Source organism: Rhineura floridana, chromosome 22 (assembly GCF_030035675.1).
Source record: "Rhineura floridana isolate rRhiFlo1 chromosome 22, rRhiFlo1.hap2, whole genome shotgun sequence".
NCBI classification, from domain to species: Eukaryota; Metazoa; Chordata; class Lepidosauria; order Squamata; family Rhineuridae; genus Rhineura; species Rhineura floridana.
In genome coordinates, this window is record NC_084501.1 from 2978053 (window position 1) to 3003055 (window position 25003).

At 46.7% G+C, this 25003-nt stretch overlaps 1 protein-coding gene across 6 annotated transcripts; it reads right to left on the reverse strand.

The window, feature by feature from the left end:
• Positions 1-586: 586 nt before the first annotated feature.
• NUDT17 (nudix hydrolase 17) lies at positions 587-23440 on the reverse strand. Of its 6 annotated transcripts, none has more exons than XM_061606905.1 (8): positions 22931-23437; positions 20235-20357; positions 18757-18940; positions 16020-16045; positions 12427-12519; positions 10644-10742; positions 9909-10060; positions 587-1673 (listed from the first exon to the last, which is right to left on the reverse strand). In XM_061606905.1, the coding sequence occupies exons 1-8, from the start codon at positions 23072-23074 to the stop codon at positions 1649-1651; spliced, it is 846 nt and encodes a 281-aa protein (XP_061462889.1). In that variant the 5' UTR covers positions 23075-23437; the 3' UTR covers positions 587-1648. The 6 variants fall into 6 exon arrangements, with proteins under 6 accessions (XP_061462889.1, XP_061462887.1, XP_061462885.1 ...); XM_061606901.1 differs by lacking the exon at positions 587-1673 and adding an exon at positions 5537-5797 and having other exon boundaries at positions 22931-23438; XM_061606902.1 differs by lacking the exon at positions 587-1673 and adding an exon at positions 5537-5797 and having other exon boundaries at positions 9909-10045; positions 22931-23432.
• Between the last annotated feature and the right edge of the window lie 1563 nt (positions 23441-25003).

A 25003-nucleotide genomic window follows, 5' to 3' on the forward strand; every position in this document is an offset into this window, starting at 1 on the left:
TGGTCATTAATCTGCCATCGATGCTTAGTCCTCCTCCTATTAAAAATTAGGACCTTAGACTTATCATAGTTAATTGTCAGCCGTTCTTTACAGTATAAGTCTAAAGCACTTAAAAGACATCTCGGACCAATTCTTGACAAGGATAAAAGTACCACATCTTCTGCATAGAGAAGGGTGACGGGTCTTTTCGCCAACTGGGGAGGATGTGAATTTACCTTTGCTAAGGAGTTAAATATGGAAGCCAAAATATATATCTGTTTAACTCTGTTAAAAGTGGGAATGGGTTAAATGACCAACACGATCACATTTGACCCCCAAGCGTGTGTTTCCATAAAGACTATGCTCCTGTCAATATTTGTGGGCTCAATTTTTCCCCATAGTCTATCTCTTGAAATCAAATCAAATGCCAACTTAAAGCCAATAAAACCTGCGTGAAGCCCCTCCTTAGTTGAGAAGAGCATACTTTTCAGCAAGATGTTGAAGAACAAGCCCTTGGTCAGCTGTGGAATGTGCGGTCCTGTCTTCAAATATATTTTCCTGCTGTAGCCAGTTTAATAGTTTCTCATGCAAATAAGAAGCATATACATTTATTTATTTATTTATTTATTTATTGCATTTGTATACCGCCCCATAGCCGAAGCGCTCTGGGCGGTTTACAACAATTAATTAACTTTATTATACTCAGCAAGCTAATCAGTCTATAACTTCCAGGATCTGAACTTTTTCCTTTTTCTATATTGGAATAATAATGGCCAGTCCTCTGAGATGCATGCTGTGTGATCAATGCATGTCGATAATGGTGGTAGGATAGGAGCCCACCACTCTATATTTGCCTTAAGCAATTCTGGTGGGATGTTACTGCTTCTCAGTGCTTTGCCAGCTTTTAATTTAGAAATAAGATTTCTAACTTCATAGGAGCTGACCAGCGGCCACTCAGGAAACCTTTGTATTTGCCTTTGATGTCTGGCGACAACTTTGCCCCGTCACATAGATGGCACTAAAGTGTAATTCCCAAAAGTTCACAGGAATATGGCTGTCCATGTTAACTGCTGTTTCCAAGTGGCCCCTCAAGACCACTCTCCAAAAAGTTGCAGAAACATTTGCTCTCGTGGCTTTAAGCTTTGCTACGTCTCTCTTGTGGCCTCCTTTTTCACTTTAACTAAAGCCTTATATCTACTCTTTAATTAAAATCATTCAGGGGGCATACACTGGGAGATTTTGTTCCCTATATAACTGATATTTTTCAATTGGGGCTTTTTTCATGCCGATGCATTCGCGATCAAACCAGTATTTGGATTTACTAGAATTTAGTTTTGCTGGGATTTCACGTTCAAACAACTTTGTAGAGAGAAAATCAGTTCTTGAAACAAGATTAGCAGTGTTCTTAGGGAATCTGCTGTTAGCATAACTTCATGATGACACAGACCACCTTCCAAGTACAGCAACTCTGTTAAAACGTTTCCCATCTTCTTTGACCACATGACACCTGAAGCTCTCATCTCGGCCTTGGAGTTTAGCATCAGTTCATAGTCTGCATAAATGTTTTAAGTTCCTAGTTTCAAGAATAAGACCATGGGTAGGTGCTCACCCTCAGTATGCTTGCCCACCTTACAGCAAGATACTAAATTTAATAAATCATATGTAACAGTCATCTATTGCAGAGGCTCTCAAACCTGAAAGAAATGTAAATTCACCATTACTGTCACCTTCTACATTCCCATTCAGAATTACTAGATCCAGTCTGTTAACCATTTGCATTACACAAAGTGCAGCATAGTTACAGCCCTTATCTTTGGACTGTGAAGTGAGAGCTATCTGGGCCGCCTTATGATCGGGCAGCATTTGTGCAAATGGGAATATAACGCATGGTCGTTCTGCCCCATTCTATCATTTAGATCACCTGCCACAATCACAAAAGATTCTGGGTACAAAGCAGCCAATTTAGTAATATACTCTTCTAATTTGGACCAATTTCCCTTGGTCTGTTGTTTGTATCGCTGGGGGGACACACATAAATATTTATTATCAATAGGCTATCAACCCAACCCATGATTACCAAGGAGGTTGCAAGGTGAGCTAAGCAAACTGGTCGACTAGTGACCACTCAAATGGCAGTTGATACCAGCATCCCAAGACCTCCCTTAGGACGGCCTCCCCTAGAACTGGGGTCTGCATCAAGACAACATGCAACAAACACACGCCAGAACTGGCCAAGAGGAATCTTGGCGTTTCCACAATTAACAAAAAAGAAAAGGGGTGGGTGGGATGGTCTACCACAGGGATAGGGAGACTTTTCTCAGCCCGGGGGCCACATTCCCTCAGGCAAGTCCTTGAAGGTCCATAGGCCAGTGGTGGTAGGCGGCACCATAGGCAAGAGTGGGCAGACTCTTCCTTTTGTACAGGAGGCCGACATTTCAGCCATGCAAAAGCCACACACATCACTCCATTCCTCATCCAGGTAATCCATAGGCATTATTATCACAGCTCAAGGCTGCCTTTCAACCAGCAAAAGCACTCACTCAGGGCAAGGAACAGGGCAAACAATTCCAAAGAGGAAGAAAAATGGAAGACATCGGAAAAAGCCAATGTGGCTACACGGAAGACTGGTGGAGGAGGTAAAAGTAAAAAAGAGCATGTATAAAGAATGGAAGGAAGGACGCATCACCAAGGAAGAGTACCAACGAGCGGCTCGGGCTTGCAGGAATAGCGTAAGGAAAGCTAAAACCCAGAATGAGCTGAGGCTGGCGAGGGAAGCGAGGAACAACAAAAAGGGGTTTTTCAGATATGTTCGAAGCAAGAGAAAGACCAAGGAAACGGTGGGACTGCTGCTCAATGAGGATGGCAAAATGTTGACAGATAACGAGGAAAAAGCAGAACTGCTCAACACCTGTTTTGCCTCCGTTTTCTCCCAAAAAGGGAACAGTGTGCAACCTTGCATCGGTAGCAATCTCAGTAAGGGGTCAGGATTGCAGTTCAAGACTGATAAGGAGATAGTCAGGAAATACCTAGTTAACCTAAATGAGTTCAAATCTCCAGGGCCTGATGAACTGCATCCCAGAGTATTGAAGGAACTTGCGGATGTACTCTCGGAACCTCTTGCCATCATCTTTGAGAAATCCTGGAGAACGGGAGAGGTGCCGGAGGATTGGAGATGGGCAAACGTCGTCCCGCTCTTTAAAAAGGGTAAAAAAGAAGATCCGGGGAATTACAGGCCGGTCAGTCTGACTTCAATACCAGGAAAGATATTAGAACGGATAATAAAAGAGTCCATTGGCAACTATCTAGATGACAATGCTGTGATTAGAAGGAGCCAGCATGGGTTTGTCAAGAAAAAATCCTGTCAAACTAATCTCATCTCTTTTTTTGATCGGGTCACTAGCTTAGTAGATGGTGGAAATGCTGTAGATGTCATCTATCTAGATTTCAGCAAGGCGTTTGACAAAGTCCCCCACAACTTTTTGATTAGCAAACTCGTCAAATGCGGACTACATGGAAATACTGTCAGGTGGATTCACAACTGGTTGGAAAACCGTACTCAAAGAGTGGTCGTCGGTGGCTCTGCTTCGGACTGGAAGGAGATCTCAAGTGGAGTGCCACAGGGTTCTGTCCTGGGGCCGATACTCTTCAACATTTTTATCAATGACTTAGATGATGGGGTGGAGGGAAGCCTTAAAAAGTCTGAGGATGATATGAAACTGGGAGGGATAGCTAACACAATGGAAGACAGGAATAAAATCCAAAGGGACCTGGATAGACTAGAAAATTGGGCTAAAATTAATAAAATGACATTCAATAAAGACAAATGCAGGATTCTGCATTTAGGCCACAAAAACAAAATGCACAGGTACAGGATGGGAAATACCCGGCTTAGCAGTAGTGCGTGTGAGAAGGACCTTGGAATTGTAGTGGATCGCAAGTTGAACATGATGTGTGTGATGCTGCGGCAAAAAAGGCAAACGCGGTTTTGGGCTGCATAAACAGAGCTATAGTTTCCAGGTCGAGGGAAGTAATAGTCCCACTATATTCTGCATTGGTCAGGCCTCATCTGGAATACTGTGTTCAGTTCTGGGCGCCTCATTTTAAGAAAGATATAGACAAGTTAGAGCGGGTTCAGAAGAGGGCGACAAGGATGATAGCTGGTATGGAGAACAAGTCTTATGAGGAAAGGTTGAAGGAACTTGGCATGTTCAGTCTGGTGAAGAGAAGGCTGAGGGGTGACATGATTGCACTCTTTAAGTACCTGAAGGGCTGTCACATAGAGGAGGGTACAGATTTGTTCTCTGCTGCCCCAGAGGGTAGGACTAGGTCTAATGGTTTTAAGTTGCAGGAGCGTAGATTCAGATTGGACATTAGAAGGAACTTCTTGACAGTAAGGGCAGTTCAGCAATGGAACCGACTGCCTAGGGAGGTGGTGGGATCCCCTTCGCTGGATGTCTTCAAGCAGAGGCTGGACAGCTATCTGCGGGAGATGCTCTAGCTGTGGATTTCCTGCTGTGAGCAGGGGGTTGGACTCGATGGCCTACAAGGCCCCTTCCACCTCTATGATTCTATGATTCTAACTAGTGAGAGCTGTGGCCTAGGAGAAGCCCCAAAGGAGAGGCCTGGAGGAAACATCTTAGACCTCCTCGTCAGACGCTACTATTCCCTGGCTTGAAGGAGCAAGATGTTGGCCAGAGTAGAGCAAATATAGAAGAATGTTGTTTCCACCATCCTCAACCTCCCCCATCTTCTTCTCCAGAGCAGCATTAACATAAGGGGTGGGGATATGCCAGAATATTTTGTTTCAAGCCCTACTTCTCTCTCTGAAGACTAGTTGCTGGAGGTAAACAGGTGAGGACTTTTTCACCCTCTATCCCATGCCTACTGGCCATTGGCAGATACAGGACTAGATGAATCCTTGGTCGGATGCAACAGGGGTGGCTTGCATGAGGTACCTAATTGCATGGTAAGGACCAATGTGGTACAGTGGATAGCAGATGAGACTTTGAGCAGGAAGACCAGGCTGCAAATCGTCCATCAGCCAAGAGGTTGGCTGCACCCATAATCCTCCTCTCTCCTACCTCTCAGGGTTGTTGTGAGGAAAAATGTGAATGTGAGGGAACCCTTTGCTGCTAGCCCTTGGAATGAGAATCGCATAAAAATGTGAAATAAAATTCTGGAATTCATGACATGAAATTTGGAGGAATCTTATTGATTGTATTTATTTTCTTGCTACCCTGTGGGACCACCTCTTGAATTCTCTGTACAAAGACAGTGTTTGAAGGGATTTTGCAAAAGGATAACCACCAGCTGCATTCAGCTCCCCTTCAAACCTCTTGATGCCACTGTTTGCTTTCCCGTCACTGTAACGTAAGTATGTGTACATTTGAAAAACTGCAGGCTATGAATAAAATAATAATTCTGCTTTGTTGCTCCTTGGCCATTGCATGACAAATATGAAAGCACAAGTTTCCCCAAGAAGAGTATGAGAGAAGCCCCCCCACACACACACACAAAAGGGGAGGCTAGAAAAGTGGAGGCAGAGAGAGGCAGGCCTCCCCTTCCCCAAGCAAGGTTTAACTCCGGTTGTTGGATCCAAATCCTGCCCAACTTGCCAGCTGGCTCTTCTTCCCTGCAATTGCAGACTTGCTGCTTTCACTGAGCTTGTTCTGCCAAAGTGTCCAGCCAGCGCTGCAAGGCAAACTTTGTCCCGGTGCTGACCCTTTCCACGTCTTCTCCCCGTGCTGGAGCAGAGTTGAGGAACGTCGTGGTTGGAATCGCAACGGTCTTGGCTGAGCCATGCTGCAGTTCCATGATGCTGCTCAGGAAGCAACAGAAGCAGCCAAATTAGCCCTAGACATTGTGAGAGGGGCCGCTGGCCCCCTTCTACACACCGAAACACCCTACGCTGCTGACTCCTGACCTTGCCATCCTTCCCTGCTGTGTCCAAAGCATTCCCCACAGGGCAGGGCTGGGCAGTATTTTTATTTGAACCCTGAGAGTCACCAGCTGGGGCCCAGGGCAAAATCCAGATGCTTCGAATTAAAGAATTCCAAACCCAGGAATTTGTTTTGCGTTCCAGAACTGATCAGAGCTCACAGTCCTTCCACAGAACAACCCGCTCTTAGGTAATTTAAGCTTTCTTCATTTCAGTGATGTAATTGGGGGGAGGGAGGAAATGTTTTGTTGCCCCCATCAACAGATCCAGATTTACTTTTCGCCGCCCTCCCCTTCCATGAAGACAGCTACTGGATTCCAAGTTATGCTTATTATCTATATGTGAGGGGGGAAATGCTGGTTCTGACTGTAAATATATATATATATATTTATATATATCTCAAAAAGGATATTATAGAGTTGGAAAAGGTTCAGAAGAGGGCAACCAGAATGATCAAGGGGATGGAGCGACTCCCTTACGAGGAAAGGTTGCAGCATTTGGGGCTTTTTAGTTTAGAGAAAAGGCGGGTCAGAGGAGACATGATAGAAGTGTATAAAATTATGCACGGCACTGAGAAAGTGGATAGAGAAAAGTTCTTCTCCCTCTCTCATAATACTAGAACTCGTCGACATTCAAAGAAGCTGAATGTTGGAAGATTCAGGACAGACAAAAGGAAGTACTTCTTTACTCAGCGCATAGTTAAACTATGGAATTTGCTCCCACAAGATGCAGTAATGGCCACCAGCTTGGATGGCTTTAAAAGAAGATTAGACCAATTCATGGAGGACAGGGCTATCAATGGCTACTAGCCATGATGGCTGTGCTCTGCCACCCTAGTCAGAGGCAGCATGCTTCTGAAAACCAGTTGCCGGAAGCCTCAGGAGGGGAGAGTGTTCTTGCACTCGGGTCCTGCTTGCGGGCTTCCCCCAGGTACCTGGTTGGCCACTGTGAAAACAGGATGCTGGACTAGATGGGCCACTGGCCTGATCCAGCAGGCTCTTCTTATGTTCTTATATATATATTTTATTGATACCAAATATATATTTGATAGTAGCAGCATATCTAGTTATTCCACAGGGATGGAAAGATGCTTCATCAGTTACTTTAGGGAACTGGTACCAAAAAGCTTTATTTGGTGAAATTTCTGAGAATTATTTGTGCACCTTAAGAGCACAAGCAAACCCAGAAGACAATGTAGTAGTGTACAGCAATTTTATGTTACTTATGAATAACCCACTTTTCTGGTGTCTTATACCCTCTAAATACATTTTTGAGAAATCTGTAATTTGTACATTTTTATATATTTGTAAATTGAATTTGATTTTGTCCTTTGTTCATTCTGATCTTATTTTCCTCATTTGAATTCAGACAGTGTGTATTTATGTCTCTGCTTTTAATTAATCCAGAAGAAAGTGTGGTTCAGCTGATGGAAGTTTGGGAAACACTGTGCGAAAACAAAGCAGAACTCACTGTAAGATTTTGGATTTATTTTTTTCTAAATTGCTCGACAGCTCAAATCTAATGTCTTGCAAATGCATATTACAGGAGAAGCACCTCTTGCTCAGAATGTACTAACTGCAAATGGTTAGGTAAGATGCAGTCTTAGAATACAGAAGTATAAAGCACTTTAGTAGTTTTGCTTTTAGCACACATTTAACAACACAATCTGAATTAATGCAAATACCGCTCCTGGTTTCCTAGCTTAAGCAAATAATGATGCACAATTTCAAAGCTGAGGCAAAACCTCTGCACTTCCCTCACCTTTATTGAAAGTTAAGAAGGTATGCCTCATTAGTGCTCTTCACGTATATTTTCCCATTTCCTCCATTCACTGTATGAGGACTAGAACCTTGACTTCTTTCTTAGAATGTTAATAAGAGTTCTTAGGAGTGCTCAGATTAACTCCCCCTTTGGTTCATTTAGAGTCGAAGGGGTGGCAAGGCCCCGGAGTATTCTGGACTACATTTCCCACCCTGCATAGCCCCTGTTTTCTGACTCATTGTCCCTTTCTAAGTACTGTGTGTCAAGAACAGCTAAGGTTGGCTTAGCCTGGAGGGATTGTGGGGGAGATCTTGCCTAGGTTTCTGGGATGCTTTAAGCTGGGGGAAAATTCGGGCATCTCATATAGTCCAGTTGCAGCTTGTTGGGCTAAAAGGGAGGCAGCTGTATCTTAGCTGTTCTGCCTGCTACCGAGGTCAGGAGGCCTGAGTAGCCATGAATTAGTCGGCCTGCCCTTGCGGTGGACTGTTCCATCATCAAGAGGTGTCATGATTGGCGAATGGCCCTCTCACTGTTGCCGGGCAAATTCCCATAAAAGAGGGGCTAACATTTTGCTAGTGGCCCATTCCATCTTGACTTACCTGTGTGATGTCTGGTGGTATAACAAGCCAAGGGGGGACCGGCTCTTGTACTTTCGTGTCTGAGTATTCCGCTTAGGTTAGGGAGGCTTTGTTATTTTACACCTCTGCGGAACTTTCTCACTGCATTTTTGTACAGATGTTGCCTGTGCCTAACTCTGTTTAAGAGTGTTTGGCTTAAAGGAATGGTATGTTGCTCTTTTCATAGGCACTTACATTTTAGCTACCTCTTATTATCTAGTGTGTGTTGCTTGGGAGCTGTGGTCCTGAGGCCAGTACCTTGACCGCTAAGCTACTGACTACTGAATTGGACTGGGCTGAGGCTCCAGAGCAGTGAGTGAACGGTTTGGCTCTTGCTCTTGGGCATCTCTGCCAGTCCACTGGGACTCTTGAGATCCCCTTGACTCAGACTAGAAGACCAAGTTAAGGGGTGGTGGCAGTCTACCTACCTTACAGGGTTGGTGTTTTTTTCTTACGCAACCCTGGAAAGGGAGGCACTGGCCAAGGTCAATTGCCCTGGGGTTAGGGGATTGGACCCTGGGTCCTTGACACTATAAAATGAGGACAAGCAGCAAGGGCCAACTTTTAGCACTTTCAGAGGAACGTGCAGACCCTGAATTAAATGTTATCTCATTTCTTGGCCGATTTCCCGCATGCCCAGCAGAACAATCCCATCATTCAAAGATAGCATTATCAAGCAGAACTAGGTTTCTCAGCAAGAAATACATACACAACATGAGATCGCCTCATACCCAGACCCCTCCTTTACAAGCTCCTTTGTGTGTGTGTGTGTGTACTGCCTTCAAGTCGATTCCGACTTATGGCGACCCTATGAAGAGGGTTTTCATGAGGCTGAGAGGCAGCAACTGGCCCAAGGTCACCCAGTGAGCTTCATGGCTGTGGGGGGATTCGAACCCTCATCTTCCAAGTCGTAGTCCAAGACCTTAACCACTACACCACACTGGCTTTAAGAGCAGGGCTTGAGACCCAAGAGGGCGATCCAAGCTCCTACATGTATAACTACACTCTCAAGGAACGCAGCGCACAACTGCAGGACACAGATCAGGACAGGAGTCTGTCTCTCAGTGCAAACCTTGAGGCAAAGAGATTCTTTCTTTGGTCAGAGCTCCTTCACACCCCTTCACCTGTATTCCACTGCCCACTCCTGGGCCTAGGATAGGTCATCTCTGCAACCTGTCTTTCCTTATAGCAATAGGGACCTTTGATCTCTTTAGTTTAAAGTTATGAATGGGTTAGTGTATTAATTATCTATGCTGCCACACACCCAGTAATTTTTTTATCGCTACTCGTCTCTTTTCTCTTAAGGAAAGCTTTGCTTTGGCCCGGTTTGGACCTGCATTTCTTGGGTTATACACACCCCATTTGGTCACATTTCAGGGCAAAGTGCTTGTTTTACGCCTTGCAAAAGATCCCCCTCCTCTCAAGGAGGTGTGTTTAAAGGGGCACGTGGGTGGCAGCTCCACACACTCAGGTTCCCAATAGGCATGTGCATTGACAGAGTGTACTGGGAGTCTGCACTGGTCATTGGATTCTTAACTTCTCACCTAGGTGCTAAGGAAGGGCAGTGTGCTTTGGACCCCCCAGTTTTCTAGATTCCCTAACCATCCACATACCTGACAGCTGGTGGGAGATCACCAACCATCTTCCTGGTGCCCCCAACCTCCTCCCGTGTAGCAGCGATCGATGCCAGGACTTGCGCTTCCAGCCAGGTGTACGCGCTCACTTCAGCTTCATCTGCCTTAAATCCGGCCTGAAATGTGACACACTTTTAAAGGTGAGCATAGCTAGGCAGTCATCCCCACCCATAACTGCTCTATCTGTGGCAAATATTGCTGGCTATTCTTTAACTATAGCCAGTTCCAGTCTGAGACGATTTCAAGAGGACTAGCTGCATGGCAGCAAAACGACGATGAGTCTTGTGGCCCCAAGAAAAATTAACACGCTAATTAAGGCATAGTCCCCTTCATCAGATGCATGAGTCTTTGCACTGGTGCGTGTATGTAAATCTCTAACTTGACGTATGGCTAGAATGCAGCCTACTGTATCAAGGAAAAGTCCCATTCGTTGCTCTGCCCGCTTTTGCCTTCTGCCCTGCACATGAGCGGCATGTGGCCCCTGGAAGGATTTCTGTCAGGGAATGTGGCCCTCAGGCTGATAAAAGACTTCCTGCTCCTGAACTAGAGTTTCAAGAAGCCTCAGTTGCTCAGAGTGAGTCAGTGGATCATTTAAGTGAGAAAGGGATGCTTCAGGTGTGCCAGAAGGGGAGCAGCCAGGGAGGCGCATGGGCCCGGGTTTGCCATGGCTTGAGCATCATGTTAGGTTTCCCACTGCACTGGGTGGCTCCTCACCTGTAACTGCTGGTGGCTCTGGTGCGAAAGCACAAGGAGGTAGACAACCACGTGATGCCGCTCTGGCAAGCCTCTGCTAAGCACGGGAGGGAACACGGACTGCAGGGGGGCAAGAGGAGACGACCCCCGTGAGGACACCCCCAATACACACTGCTGCAATATGGGAGGGGTTTGATAAGACTGACTCGTCCTCACAAGGTTGTTGTTGTAAGGATTACAGCGAGATGGTGGAAGTGAAGTGCTTTGAACTCTTGGGGAACAGCCACAGCTCAAAGCTAGAGCATCCGCCTTGCAAGTAAAAGGTCCCAGGTCCAGTCCGCAACAGCCCCTCCAGGTAGGCAAAGTTGGCTGGTGCCCATTGAGCAGGGGGTTGGACTTGATGGCCTTACAGGCCCCTTCCAACTCTACTATTCTATGATTCTATGAGACTGGTGGGGCAGAAGGCAGCCCAAGCAGTCAACGGAGCCAGACCCAGCGGTAGGGCACAGCCAACTAATACTCCCCTTGTCCTGGCCTGGTTTTAAGTTAGGCGCCAGGCAGGTGAGGAGCTGGCTCAGGGCAGGCCGTGGTTGGAGTGGCAGTGCCCAGTGGCCCTCAGGAACCAGCTTCCATAGCCTACCTGGGGATGCCACGAGGCTGGGAAAGCGCCCCGTCTAAAACCCTGCAGAGACAGGACCAGCCAGCGTGGACAACAGCACACCGGATGCAGGAAAGGCCTCCTGTGTCCCTTTTACCCAAATATCCCCATATTTCATTTCCTCGCTGCCTTCTCGATCCGAGCTGCCTTGGAAATTCTTTTTGACAGAAAGGGGTGTGTGGAAACTCTCTGAAGAAGCAGAGAGGTAAACTGGCTCGCTCTCTGCTGGAAGCTGGGCACTGGGGAAGAGCTAGGCCTTTGGGCCATCTCCCTTGCCCGTGACATCAGGGGCAGCGGGAACCTCAGGCTGGCCATCTTCCATCATGTCAGGCTTGGCTCCTGTATCCCCCTCTGAGATCTGTACACACCTTGTAAGTCAGGGACCAGCCGAAGGGCCCATCTGCACCCTACACTTAAAGCAGTACCCTATTAATTTAAATAGCCTTGGCTTCCCCTAAAGAATCCTGGGAACTGTAGTTTGTTCATAATTTCCCTCACAAAAGGAGCCACAATTCTCCGGGTGGTATAACAAGCCATCTCTTTTCCCAGGGAACTCTGGGAACTGTAAGTCTGTGAGGGGAAGAGGGGGTCTCCTAGCAGCTCTCAGCACCCTGAACAAACTACCGTTCCCAGCATTCTTTGGGGGAAGCCATGACTGTTTAAAGCAGTATGATACCGCTTTAAATGTATAATGCAGATGGGGCCTTAGTTTTATTTATTCATTCATTGCATTTATATCCCACTCCTTCCTCCAAAGAGACTGAACTGGCATGGCTCTTTCCCCTGCACCACCAGCTCTATCCTCAACACAACCCTGCGAGGCAGGTTGACTCTGAGAGATGACTGGTCTCCAAGGTCACCTCACACACTCTGCATCAGACTGGGGATCCAAACTGGTGTCTCCCCAGGCTCAGTCCAACACTGTCCGCTAAATGACAGTGGATTTCACGGGTGATCCTGAGCAACTAATAGCATTAAAATGATTCACCTCATGTGCTTTAGACCTGCACAACCAACATGGCTGCCCCGCCTCATGTAGTCTGGCCCCAGGCCGGACTCTGAGCCCTGGTCTCTCTGGTCCAAGCATGGCCTTTTAGATACTTCAAAACTCACCCCAACTCTTCTGACATGCTTGGATGTCCTTACCTCCCAGAGGGCCAGCATGCGCCAGGAGAACTCCCTGTCCTGAAGACACAAGCCAGTCTCCTCTCGCAGTTCCCTCAGCCCCGCGTCCAGCAACTACAGAGCAGAAAAAGCAGGTTTGCAGCACATCCTGAAACACATGCAGCCGCGTGGGCCTCAGAGTTGAACCACACAACTTGCACCATGTGATGCAACTGAATGAGAGTGCCTCTGAACATGGGCAGAGACTCCTATCACTCAGAATCTCGCCCAGGCATCACATATTTGGGTTTACGTTTCTGGTCAAGCAGGTGGGATTTGTACTCCAGTCTGGGTGTCCTAGAATCATAGAGTTGGAAGGGGCCTATAAGGCCACTGAGTCCAACTCCCTGCTCAATGCAGGAATCCAACGTAAAGCATCCCCAACAGGTGCCTGTCCGGCTGCCTCTTGAAGGCCTCCAGTGACGGAGAGCTCACCACATCCCACAGGAATTGCTTCCATTGTCGTACAGCTCTAACAGTTAGGGAGTTTTTCCTGATGTTCTTGACCTCAGTCACCTCCCATTTTAGAAATTAAACACTGACAAAGGTGAATGGGGCAGATGCACTTGATCTCAGATCAAAGTGAGTCCCTTCCCCAAATCCACCAGTTCGTCCACGCTTTCAGTGGGGGCTGCTTGCAAGGTTTCTGATTAGAAAGGTCCTGCTGGAGCCAGGAAATGGCCCATCTAGTTCAGCATCCTGTTGACACAGTGACCAACTAGATGCCTCTTCTGGGAAGTCCGCAGGTAGCAGCTGAGAGCAACAGCTCTTTCCCCACCTGCAATTCCCAGCAACTTGGCATCCAGAGGCACACTGTCTCTGACAGTGGAGGTAGACCCTAGCCATTGTGGCTAGTAGCCCTTGTTAGCCTTATCCTCTAAGAATTTATCTAAACCTCTTTTAAAGGCATCCAAGATGGTGGCCATCTCCGTCTCCTGTGGGAGCGAATTCCATAGTTTAACTCTGCGCTGCGTGAAGGACATTCTTTTGTCTGTCCTAAATCTTCCAATGCTCAGCTTCATTGAATGTCCACGATTTCTAGCATCTTGAAAGAGACAGCAAAACTTTTCTCTATCTAGTGCCTTGCATAATTTTATGCACTTTAATCATGTCACCTCTGACCCGCCTTCTCTCTAAACTAAAAAGCCCCAAATCCTGCAACCTTTCCTCATAGGGGAGTCGCTCCATCCCCTTGATCATTTTGGTTGCCCTTTTTTGCACCTTTTCCAACTCTACAATACCCTTTTTGAGGTGGGGCGACCAGAACTATACACAGTATTCCAAATGCAGCCGCACCATAGATTTGTACAACAGCACTATGATATCCGCAGTTTTATTTTCAATACCTTTCCTAATGATCCCTAGCATGGATTGTGCCTTTTTCACAGCTGCCACGCACACTGAGTCGACATCTTCACTGAGCTATCCACTATGACCCCAAGGTCTCGTTCCTGGTCAGTCATTGCTCGTTCAGACCTCATGAGCATATATGTGAAATTAAGATTTTTTGCTCCAGTATGGAAAAATTTACACTTGTTTACATTGCATTTCATTTGCAATTGTACCACCCGTTCACTTAGTTCAGCAATCCTTTTGGAATTCTTTGCAATCTGTTTTTGTTTTAACAAAATTGATGTATTATTGATGTTTTAATTGAAGTATCTTTATCTGTGCTCTTTTGTAAGCCGTCTTGAAGGCCTTTTGGACGAAAGGCGGGGAGAGATATTTAAATCAAAATCAAACAACCCTGAACAATTTACTATCAACAGCAAACTTGGCAACCTCACCCCTAACTCTAGATCATTTATGAACAATTTAAAAAGTGCAGGTCCCAATAACGATCCTCGGGGGACTCCGCGTTCTACAGCCCTCCATTGGGAGAAAACTGTTCATTTATTCCTTCTGATTTCTGTTTCCTAGCTGGTTCCTGATCCACAAGAGGACCTCTCCTCCGATTCCATGACTGCTAAGCTTACTCAGGAGTCTTTGGTGAGGAACTTTGCCAAAAGCCTTTTGAAAGTCTAAGTACACTATGCCCACTGGATCACCTCTGTCTATATGCTTGTTGACACTCTCAAAGAACTCTAATAGGTTACTGAGACAGGACTTACCCTTGCGGAAGCCATGCTGATTCTGCTTCAGCAAAACTTTTCTATGTGCTTGGTTATTTTATCTGTAATAATGCTTTCTATCAGTTTTCCCAGAACAGTTGCTAACTGGCTATAATATCCAGGATCCACCCGGATCCTTTTTTTTTTTTAATGATGTTATATTGGCCACTTTCCAGTCCGGATACGGAGGCTGGTAGAGCATGAGTAATTTCACATTTGAGTTCTTTGAGAACTCTTGGAGGGTTATGCCATCTGGGATTGTTGATTTGTCCATTCATGTGTTGTCAATAAGGCCAATTCTGACCTCCATGAGGACCAGAAGCTTGTTACCGTTTAAGATGAAAACTTCTCAGTGGCTTTACCTAAACTGTGGACCTCTTTACCCCTGAGCCTGGTTGCCCACCCTTTCCCAAATGATGTTTCACTGTGGGCAAAAAAGGTTCTGTTTAGGCAGGGTTTTCTTTTATTGGATAGACTGATTTATAATACCTTTCTTTTACCTGCTACTCTAACTCTTTGCCTCTGTTTCTATTATATTGTATTTTGGGGAAACATTATTATATAGTTGGGGTTTTACTAATGTAACATTATTGTAAATTTATATGGCCAACTACTATTACAATTCTCTAGGCAACTTGCAAAACCCAACCAAACACAACACAGTGTTTAAAGCAACCACACTCAATTAAAAAAAAAACTTCTTACAACTTCACTTATCAGAGAGATAACTACAATTTTAACTTGTTGTAAGCCGCCCTTTGCTACAAGAACGGGAGATAAATCTCTATATAAATCTGGATTAGCCAATGTGGTGCCCTCCAAAAGTTTGATTTATTTCTAAAAAGATTTACATTCTGCTATTCACTGAAAAAAATCTAAGCGGTTTGCAACAATCATACATATGTTCAACGAAAACCATGTACAAATTTAAAATCAAAGATAATCAACTATTACAGAAATATATTTTCTTAATTGCCTGCATAAGCTTGGCATCATAAAAAGGTTTTCATCAGATGTTTGAAAGTTAAACAGAAGGTGCCTGCTGAATCTCTGTGGGCAGAGCATTCCACAGGACTGGGCCGATGACGCGACAGACTTGATTTTTTGTTGCTGTCAGATAAGCCTCATCAACTCGGGGACAACTAATGAAGCTCCTGTAGATGTTCTCAGTGACCGAGCTGAGATATAAGGGTTCAGGCAGTCCTGGGCCTAAGTTGTTCAGGGCTTTGTAAATTACTACAAGGACCATGAACCTGGCTTGTTATGGACTCCAACTCCCATCAGCCCTTGGCTGCAATGGTTGTGCTGGCTGGGGCTGATGGGAGTTGGAGTCCAGGAACACACGGAGGGCACCAAGTTAGCTACCCATGGCATAAATAGACTTGTTTCCTCTCATTGTTCTTAGTCTGGTCCTGCCCTTTCCCTGGACTTTCTGTCTTCCCAGAGCCCAAGCTGGTTTGTTACCTGTTCATCCGGTTCAATGTGGCCACCTGCAAGGAAAGAAAGAGATCCAGGTTCCCACCGTGCCGATTTATTTTGGATGACCCCAAGTCCATCTCTAAGCTCAGAATTCCAGTCTAAGTGTTTCCAGTTCAGTTCATGGGATAAGCAAGAAAAATCCAGTGAACCCTTGAGGGTGGGGGCTTCCACAGGATGTAGGCAAGCAATTTCTCTTTCAGTCTACCCCCCCATCCCCCATATGGGGACAAATAAAATTTACCCTACAGGTCTGTTTGTAAGGATTACACCCTGAATGCTAGGAATCAATGTCTGTCAACTTGGCTGAACTGTCCCTGACATTCCCCCTAAGCCAGGAAACCTCACTTAGCTGTTATGAGGACTAGAAACCTGGTTTACAAAGAATTTATAAAGCCAAGATCCTCAGGACATGGTCCTGTGCCCAATACAAAATCCCCACTTGGGTGCTGCTGCGGGGGCGTCCGTGACAAACACACAGAGCAGCTTAGAGTGTAGCTGCTCCAGCTATGTCCCTAGTTAGTGCCAGAAACAATCCTTTTCCAATATTAAATTCAGTTCCCCACATTCCTGCAGCAATCTGCAAATTCTTTTTAAATCCTCATGAACGTTCTTCAGGATTTTCGTGCAGATTTCTCCTACTAAACAAGCTTTTGTATACAGTTTTGATTAATGTATAATTTTTGCAAGCAATGTCTCCTGATGTACGTTATTTTCACTCATCTATTCATTTTTAATGCACACTTTCCTCTAACACGTGTATAGTTGTAAACAATGTTCGGTTGGAGCACTGCATTGCAAAATTCAGATAAGTGCGAATGTTGAAGGACGGCTGTTTTGGGTCTCCTATTGTTTCGGAAAGTGTGAATCTGATGGATTCGGCTTGAAATGCGCCCTGAATCAAATGTCTCTCCCATTCCTGTGTGCTAGAATTCTTTAGGCATTCTACGCGACTCTTGTGTAACACAAATTTCCAGGCCAGGCCGGGTAGGGCCGGCTTCCCTTTGACTCCCATAACCACCATTTATCCTGATGTTGCTGATTGTGTTTGGAGTTGCAGGTATTCCACGTTAAGTAAAAATTAGAACCGCAGAGACCTTAAAGTGCTTATTAAGCATTATTTAGCTTAAATAATAGGAAAGAGTTACGGGCAGTTTACTAACGTGTCATTAGGGGACGGCAGACTTTATGCCTGCGGGATCCACTTTATTACTTACTAGAACCCCAAGGTCTACCAACCAGAGCCAGTAAACTTGAGTGGCAGAGTGAGGAGGGTTAGAATTAAGCAACAGGATGTGCCACTGAGTCTGTGCTCAGCCCAGGAACTTGTTTTCAGTTCCCACACAAATGCCCCCACAAAACATGCCTGGTTCCCCACCACCCGTTTTCTCTATCTCAGCACCCTAATTTAGAAGCAATGGGGGGTGAGCCTTTTAGCTGTTGCTTTTGTTTAAAAATTGGGAGTCAGAACAACACCTGGGGCCCTTCTCCATGTGCCCCTCCAAGAGGAGTTTGGAAGGCAGAATGAGAAGACAGGCCTTTACTGTGCCCCCCACTCTAGTTGCAGAAATCCCTCCCGAGAGGCGCTCGCCTGGTGACGGCTCTGTCATCTCTCTGTCACCAGGCAAAGGTGTTTTCATTTTCTTGAGCATGTGGACAGGACTGATGTTCATCCTATGTGAAAGGGGAGGAGATTTTGTGCTTTAGAAGACTCTTTCTTTGGATGAACAGCTTTTAGGATTGTTTTAGATGATTTGTTTGCAAATTTTGTTATTGGAAATTTCTTTGGGATGCCTCTGGATAGACGAAGTGATAGACTAAAACTAAACTAAATCTGTGGCAAATCATCCAGAGATTCTGATTTATCTTCTATTCATCTCTACATTTGAAGCTGGTGCAGGCGAAGCTGTTGCTGGCCAGGTGCAAGTTTGATAAATAAACATAGGGCAGATGCACGTGTGGGACACTGAGAAATTCGGGGGCCAATCTTTACGCAGAGGTGTAGCAAACAACCTGTGTCTCTATATCACCCATTAAACATTTTGTTCCATATTTGCTCTCTATGTGTGATCTGGATGTCGGTGGGATTTTTAGTTCCCAGGGCTTGTTTTAGTTGGCCGCTTGTAAAGATCTACCTTGCTTTTAGTACTTGTTTTAAACTGTAACCCACTCTGGAGTTGCATTTGCAAGGAGAAGCGGGAAAGAAATATTTTAGATAAACATTATTAAAAAATGGGGAGGGCAGCAGTTCTCAAGCTTACCCCCCCTCCCCCCACTGACCACTTGAAAAACGGGGCGTGTCTCAGCACACCAATTAATAAACTTTTCATTTTCCTCTACAGAAGAGCACATACTTAAAAAAAAAATCCTTCAGCACCAGCATTGTTGTCAAAGCCAGAGCTGTATTATGAACATCACAGGACCTTGCTAGCTGATTTGACAATTCAGTCTTGGTCAAAGTAGTCTCATCAGAAAAAAAAAATCAAGTGCAGGGCAAAATGCAGATATTCCCAACTGCTTCTCCACCTTCCTGTGGGCCACCTGAACGAAGCTTGCGGGCCACTTTCTGGTGCAGCACCATTGTGGGTTTTCCTGCCTTTGGGGCCTGGAAGCTGAACTAGAAGCTTTTCCCATCCTTTGCCCACTTCTCTGGTTTTGAGAACTTTGCCTTTGAAGGGTCTTACCATTGTACACACACTTTCCATGCCTCTTGCCTAAATCTTACCTGGAGGGACCCAAATGTTGGGGAAGATGTTCAGATGCTTGGACCGCCGTGTCAATAAAACTTTCTGGTTGGCTGACTGTAGGAGGATGGCCACGCCCACATCCACACCTCTTTCCCGGGTCTCCAGTGGGAGGCAAGCGACTTGCGCTTCACTCAGGTGCTTGATGGGACAGAAGGATGGTCTCTGCGGAAGAAGGTATCTTGAGGGGGTGAGACTCTTTAGGACAAAGGTGTGGGGTTCCTATAGCCTTCCAGCTGTTGTTGGAGACCAACAACAAATAACCTGCCCAATGGGTCCCAGTCCTAGATGATGGGAGGTGGAGCCACACAACATCTGGAGGGCTCCCCTGGTCTATGCAAACCGGCAGCAGCTGTCCATGGAAGTAGGGCTCAGGCCTGCCTTCACTAGCAGGGGACCCTCCAGATGTTTTGGACTACAACTCTCATAGCTGTTCTGATTGGGGCTGATGGGAGTTGAAGTCCAAAGCACCTGGGGATGGCACCAGCTTGGGAAAGGCTGCCTCAGTGGGAAAATTTACAGAGCATTCCATTTAGGTGCATTGTTTTCCAGACCGTATTTGGTATTTTTTATTCCAGCCATTAACGATCAATGCATGCACAAAACAATATCGAAACACATCAGCAAGAATATTTACAGTCTACAGTATATATAGCACAAATGGACTTTGCAAATGTGAAATAGCTGGGTTGTATTTAAAGTCATGCAATGGCTAGGATTCCATCAATGCAAGGATTTCTCCTTGTGCAATGGAACATTCTTCCCTTCTCCTCTCCCTGTGCCCCCCTAAATCTGTTCTGGGGTTCCCCCCCCCTCTGGAGCAGATATGAGGATGGGGCAGAGCGCAGGTAGGGGAGGAGGAAGGGGAAGTCCCGTTGCACAAGCGGAAATCCTTGCACTCACACAATTATTGTGTTGAATACTGCGCAAAATATTTCCCCTCAATAGACTCAGCTATAGAGAGAGTAGACTTGTCATATTGCATCTTTACAATGCGCCAAATTAACTTCAGTAAACTCCTTGCTTAATTTTTCAACAGATTCATCACACAATGTTTTCCCCAATTTAACAGTAGAAATATACTATCTGGCACTGGGCACGCCCCTTGTCTGGTTCAAATTAGCTTCTCCCCTCAAGTACAGTCTACCTCCGAGTAGCAGAGCAAGCAAAAGCCTGTTCCCTTCATGCCTGGCTTCTGAGTTTCCTAGAGACATCTGACTAGCCTCTAGCCCAGAATACCGGGATTTGGTATGATCCAACAACCACCCTCCATAGGTCCTTCCAAACTGAATTACCAATGTGTTATAAAATTATCACCATTATTTTATAAAGACAAAAAAGCAAAAGCAAACTGATTATTAAAAAAATTGAATTTTGTGTTCCCGTTCCAAAGGAGTGTAGGTTTTTGCACAAAACTCCATTTTGTCTCCTTCCTCGCACAAACACACCTTTCACCAACCTGCAAGAGGACTCTGTTGGAGCCAGGAAACTCCCTATCAGAAATCAGGAACCGGTGTTGGTCTAAGCCACAGTTCACCATCCAGCTGTCTTCCTCTGCTGCACAGAAGTGCCCAGCAATGCTCTAGGAGAGACAGACAACAAGATTGGTGACCTTTCCATAATCTTGTTTGGGGATCCAATGATAAACAAGGCTGTAGGAAATGCTGTGATCGCACATGTGTACGGAGAAAGCCAGACAGTGGCATTAGACAGAGTTTGACTTCTTGACAGACTCGGCTTTCTTTTTTCTTGCAAAGCAAGTTTCTAGCCCTCATAACCACCAACCGGAATGGCTTCCAAAGAGACTTTTCTCCCCTCCCCAAAACATGGTACCCAGCCTCCCTAGATTCCCATGTTTGTAGGAAGGTCCATCTGAGGGCATCATAGGGATTTCAAGAAGTGCAGACACCTGAGAAGGCTGCAGAACACAGGAGAGATGATTTTCTAAATGAAAGAAAGGGCACTCATGAAACCACTTAGCCGTCTTGCAAATAAGGATACCATCTTGGCTGTAAGACCCTCTCCCTGCTTACTGGCCTCTTTCCACCTGGCCTAGAAGGGTGGGGCCTTGACTGACTGAAGCTGCAAAAGGTATCACTACCTGAAGATGCCAGAGACCACCTTGACTGGGGGGTGTTGTTTAGGGGCTTCTATTTGGGTAAAAGTTTAATTTCTGATGGTTGTTTTTTTGTTTTGCTGTTATTGGGATTATGCTTCTGTATTTTATTGTTGGATTTTATTAGGAACTATAAGGATGTATCAATTTATTGTAGGTTTTTTATGATGTTTTTGTTAACTCATTGACCATTTGGATTTATTTCTTACAGTGAGTTGTGTAACTTTTTTTCTGTTCATGTTGTGAGCCGCCTTGTGCATAAATTGTAATGGAAAGGCGGCATACAAATAAACAGTGATGATGATGATTAGACAAATTCATGGAGGATAAGGCTATCAGTAGCTATGTTCTGCCTCCATGCTCTTGAATACCAGTTGCAGGGAACTGCAGGTGGGGAAAGAGCTATATTTGTGTTCCTGTCTTGCTTGGGGCTACCCAGAGGCATCTGTTGGGCCACTGTGAGAACAGGATGCTGGGCTAGATGGGGCCCTTTTGGCCCGATCCATTTGTAAGGGGATTCTCTTGATGTTCTTAAAAAACTGCAGCTTTTTCTCCCTGACCAAATGATGCAAACCCATCTCTCCCCACACTTTCTCAAAATCTGACACACACCTCCATTTTCGGGGCCTTCACTATCTGACCTCATTGCAGCCTAGTTATCTGAAATGTGAGGTTTTGTGGCTCAAACACGCCGCATCTGTATTCCCCCAACCATTCCAGACGCAATGACTAGTTTGTAGGTATGACGATAGATAGGCCCTCTACACATGCTTAAGAGCACATTTTTGACTGTTAATCATAACAGGTTAATAGCTTTATCAGGACCAGTTAAAGTGTTAACAAAAATAGTGAGTAAGCTTTTGAGTTCTCCAGACCTCTTCATTGGGCTGGATGGTTAAACAAAATATATGGGAGAAAAGGAAAGAGAAAGCAGATTATGATGCTGGAGCCCCAAAGTTTGCAGTTTATAACCATCTTAAGATGGAGTGCAGGTGCTGTTGGGCCCTGGCAACAGAGGTAAAGCAACAGCAGGTTGCATCCAGGACTGCTGGGAGACTTTAAAAAAATCAATCAATCATGGTGGCATTTTGAATATATACAAACTAGCAGTGACTCATATCTGCCTCTGAAATGGAAATGGACTGCCTTCAAGTTGATCCCGACTTATGGTGATCCTATGAATAGGGTTTTCATGGTAAGTGGCATTCAGAGGGGGTTTACCATTGCCTCCCTCTGAGGCTAGTGCTCCCTAGCTGGCTAGGGCCTGCTCAGCTTGCCACAGCTGCACAAGCCAGCCCCTTCCTTGTTCCCCACTGCCAGCTGGGGGGCAACTGGGCTCCTTGGGACTGTGCAGCTTGCCCACAGCTGCACAGGGGACAGGGCACATAACCCCTGAGCCACTCACTGTGGGGTGATCTTTAGCTGGCCCTTGACGCCCAGGAGACACGAGCGGGGATTTGAACTAGCAGACTCTGGACTCCCAGCCAGGATCTCCTCCCCACTGGGCTATCCCTAATCAAAACACACCTGCCCCCTTGTGAGGCAGAATTACAGAGAAGCACAAAACAGCGTTTATATTTGCAAAGCCAGAGATTAATGTCAGGTGGTGCTCAGTTGTTGTTTTTTTAAAGGTAAATAGGTGCCCAACTGGGCAGAAGTGGTTGGTGTTGGAAGGGGGCAAGAGCAACTCCTGTTTGGGTTCTTCTGTTTGTATTCCAGAAAAGTTAAGCCTCATTTTGAGATGGTAGAAATTGTTCCTCCAGTTTCAAGATCCTAGTCCTGGAGGCTTTTTGCCGGCCTCACTCAAAAGAGATTCGAGGTCTTAGCCCAGCTTCCGCCAACGTGGTGCCCTCCAAGTATTTTGGCACCCGCGGCCCCAGCATCGTGTGGCTGTGTGGCCGGGGCTGATGGGAGCTGCAGGGCCGGAGTGCTGTCCGACGCTCCGGTCCGCAGTCAGCCCGGCCTCGGCCTGCAGGTCGCCCCTTTCCCGCCGCGAGGAGAGCAGCCACAGGCAGACCGCCGAGAGTTTCTGCCGCTACCTGCGGGAACGTGGCGCGCTGCGGGCGGCTCTTCTCTTTGGACAGATAAACCCGCACCCGCGGGAGACCCTCCCGGCTCGCTCTGCTGGGCAGCCTCGGCGCCAAGCCCGTCGCCATCCGCCTGGCCCCTCGGAGGAAAGGCATCCTCGCCGGCCCTGCAGGCGCCGCATCCAAAGGTTGCCTCCAGTCTGTGCGCAAAGGCGCAGGAGACGCCGGCAGGCGCCTTGCGGGTCCCTCGCTCGCTCTCGCCCTGAGTCAACTGCAGGCAGGCGGGGAAGCCGGGACAGGAAGCGCATCGGTGGGCCGCAGAGCGGAGGGAAGGGCGGCCTTTCCCCTTCCTTTGAAGGCGGCGCCACCGGCGAGTCAGGAGTCCAAGGGAGCCCGCTTGTGGCGGCGGGAAGGCCAGCGAGCGCGCCGCGGGGCCGAGCAGGGGATGATTCGGAAATTCGCGGCAGGAGTGTGTGTGATGATGTTGGCGATGGCGCCCCAGGCCCTGCAGGGAGAGCTGGAGAGTTGCCCCTCCGCGCTGAGGCGCCGGCTGGAGAGATGGAGCAGAGGGCCCTTGTTGGCCGCTTGGGAGCCGAGGGCCTGGGCCCTTTGCTCCCTGAGAAGAGGGCGAGCCTGCTGGAGCAAGGCCACCGGGGGCCAGAGAGCCCAGCTTCCGGGCCTCACAAGCCTGCCCAAACACATAGTTACTTGTTTTGTTTACTATTGTCTTAATTGACTTTTAACAGTTTTTTTTCTCATTTGTTTTTAACTCTTTTTGTTGATAATGTTAATGTCTCTGGTAAACCTCTTTCAATCTATAAATATTAAATAAATGAATAAAATGGGAAGCACGCACTCAGGACCTAGGTGCCAGAGCGGCACCCTCTCCACCTGCGGTTGGTAGCAGCGACGTATTCAGAAGGACGCTGCCTCTGCACGTGGAAGCAGAATCTTGCCAGCAGGGTTGGCTAGTATGCCAACAGAGAAAGCCCTGGGAAAGGAAGGCCTAATTCAAGTTGGGGCCCTCTGGGTGTTTTGGGGTGCTGTGCTGCCTGGGGCTGATGGGAGTTGCAGTCCAAAACATCTGGAAGGCCCGACGTTGGGGAAGGCTGACCCAATGGTTTGCTAGACTTGAGCTGCAGGCCCAGATGCCTAAGTGGGTACATTGTGACCCACTTCTCTTGTGCCGCCCCTTGGGGTGTCTACCAGTGTCCTTGTTTACCAGCCCCCTTTGTTAGCTACAAGGCAGGGCAATTTCTGGAAGCCACCAGGATTAGTACAGACAGAGGTTGCAGACCCTGAAATGCTTTCAGCTCTCGCCTCTGATCTTGTTGCACAGGCCCATCATTGATCTGTAGACTCCTTGCGCTGGTGGGACATTGAGACTTGCAAGGAGCTGAAGGTCTCTTCAAGTAGGAATTTGCAAAGGGGCTTTTCGTGCATGAGAGAGCTAGCTCTGCCCCACAGGCACTGACACGCACACAGACAGGCTGAAAGTTGGCAGCAGTGTGAAAGTGGCCTTAGACACACGTGGGTCTACTTGGGTTGGGCACCCTCGGCAGGTTGCAAACCCTGGTCAATCAGCTTTGTGTCCCTGTCATGATATATGCCACTGTGTCTTGAAGATACATAGAATCTTAAGAGAAAGCCCATCAGTTAGAGAAAATTAACTTCACTCGATGGATGTGCGCTCGCTTGTTAATAAAATACCTGTTCTAAATGAATCTGGAACTTCTAAACTATCTCTATAACAACCCTGCAAGGTGGGTTAAGCTGAACTACTGCCCCAAGGTCAAACAAGGACATTCATGGCCACTGGGGCTTCAGTGCTGTGCATAGATGAACTGCCAACACATTCCAGCTGGGAGTGATTTCACAGATTCATAGAGCTGGAAGGGGCCTATAAGGCCATTGAGTCCAACCCCCTGCTCAATGCAGGAATCCAACTTAAAGCATACCCAACAGGTAGCTTCTTGAATGCCTCCAGTGTTGAAGAGCCCACCACCTCCCTAGGTCATTGGTTCTGTTGTTGTAACATGCATACGAAGCTTTTCCTGATGTTCAGTCAAAATCTGGCTTCCTGTC

Coding starts and splice junctions, on each gene's coding strand:
- NUDT17 (XM_061606901.1), bottom strand. CDS start 23,074: ATGCCTTTCCTCCGAGGGGCCAGGCGGATGGCGACGGGCTTGGCGCCG. Junction 18,941..20,234: donor CCAACAGAGTCCTCTTGCAG/GTTGGTGAAAGG, acceptor CTTCTTCCGCAG/AGACCATCCTTCTGTCCCAT. Junction 10,061..10,643: donor AGAGCCACCAGCAGTTACAG/GTGAGGAGCCAC, acceptor CACCTTTAAAAG/TGTGTCACATTTCAGGCCGG.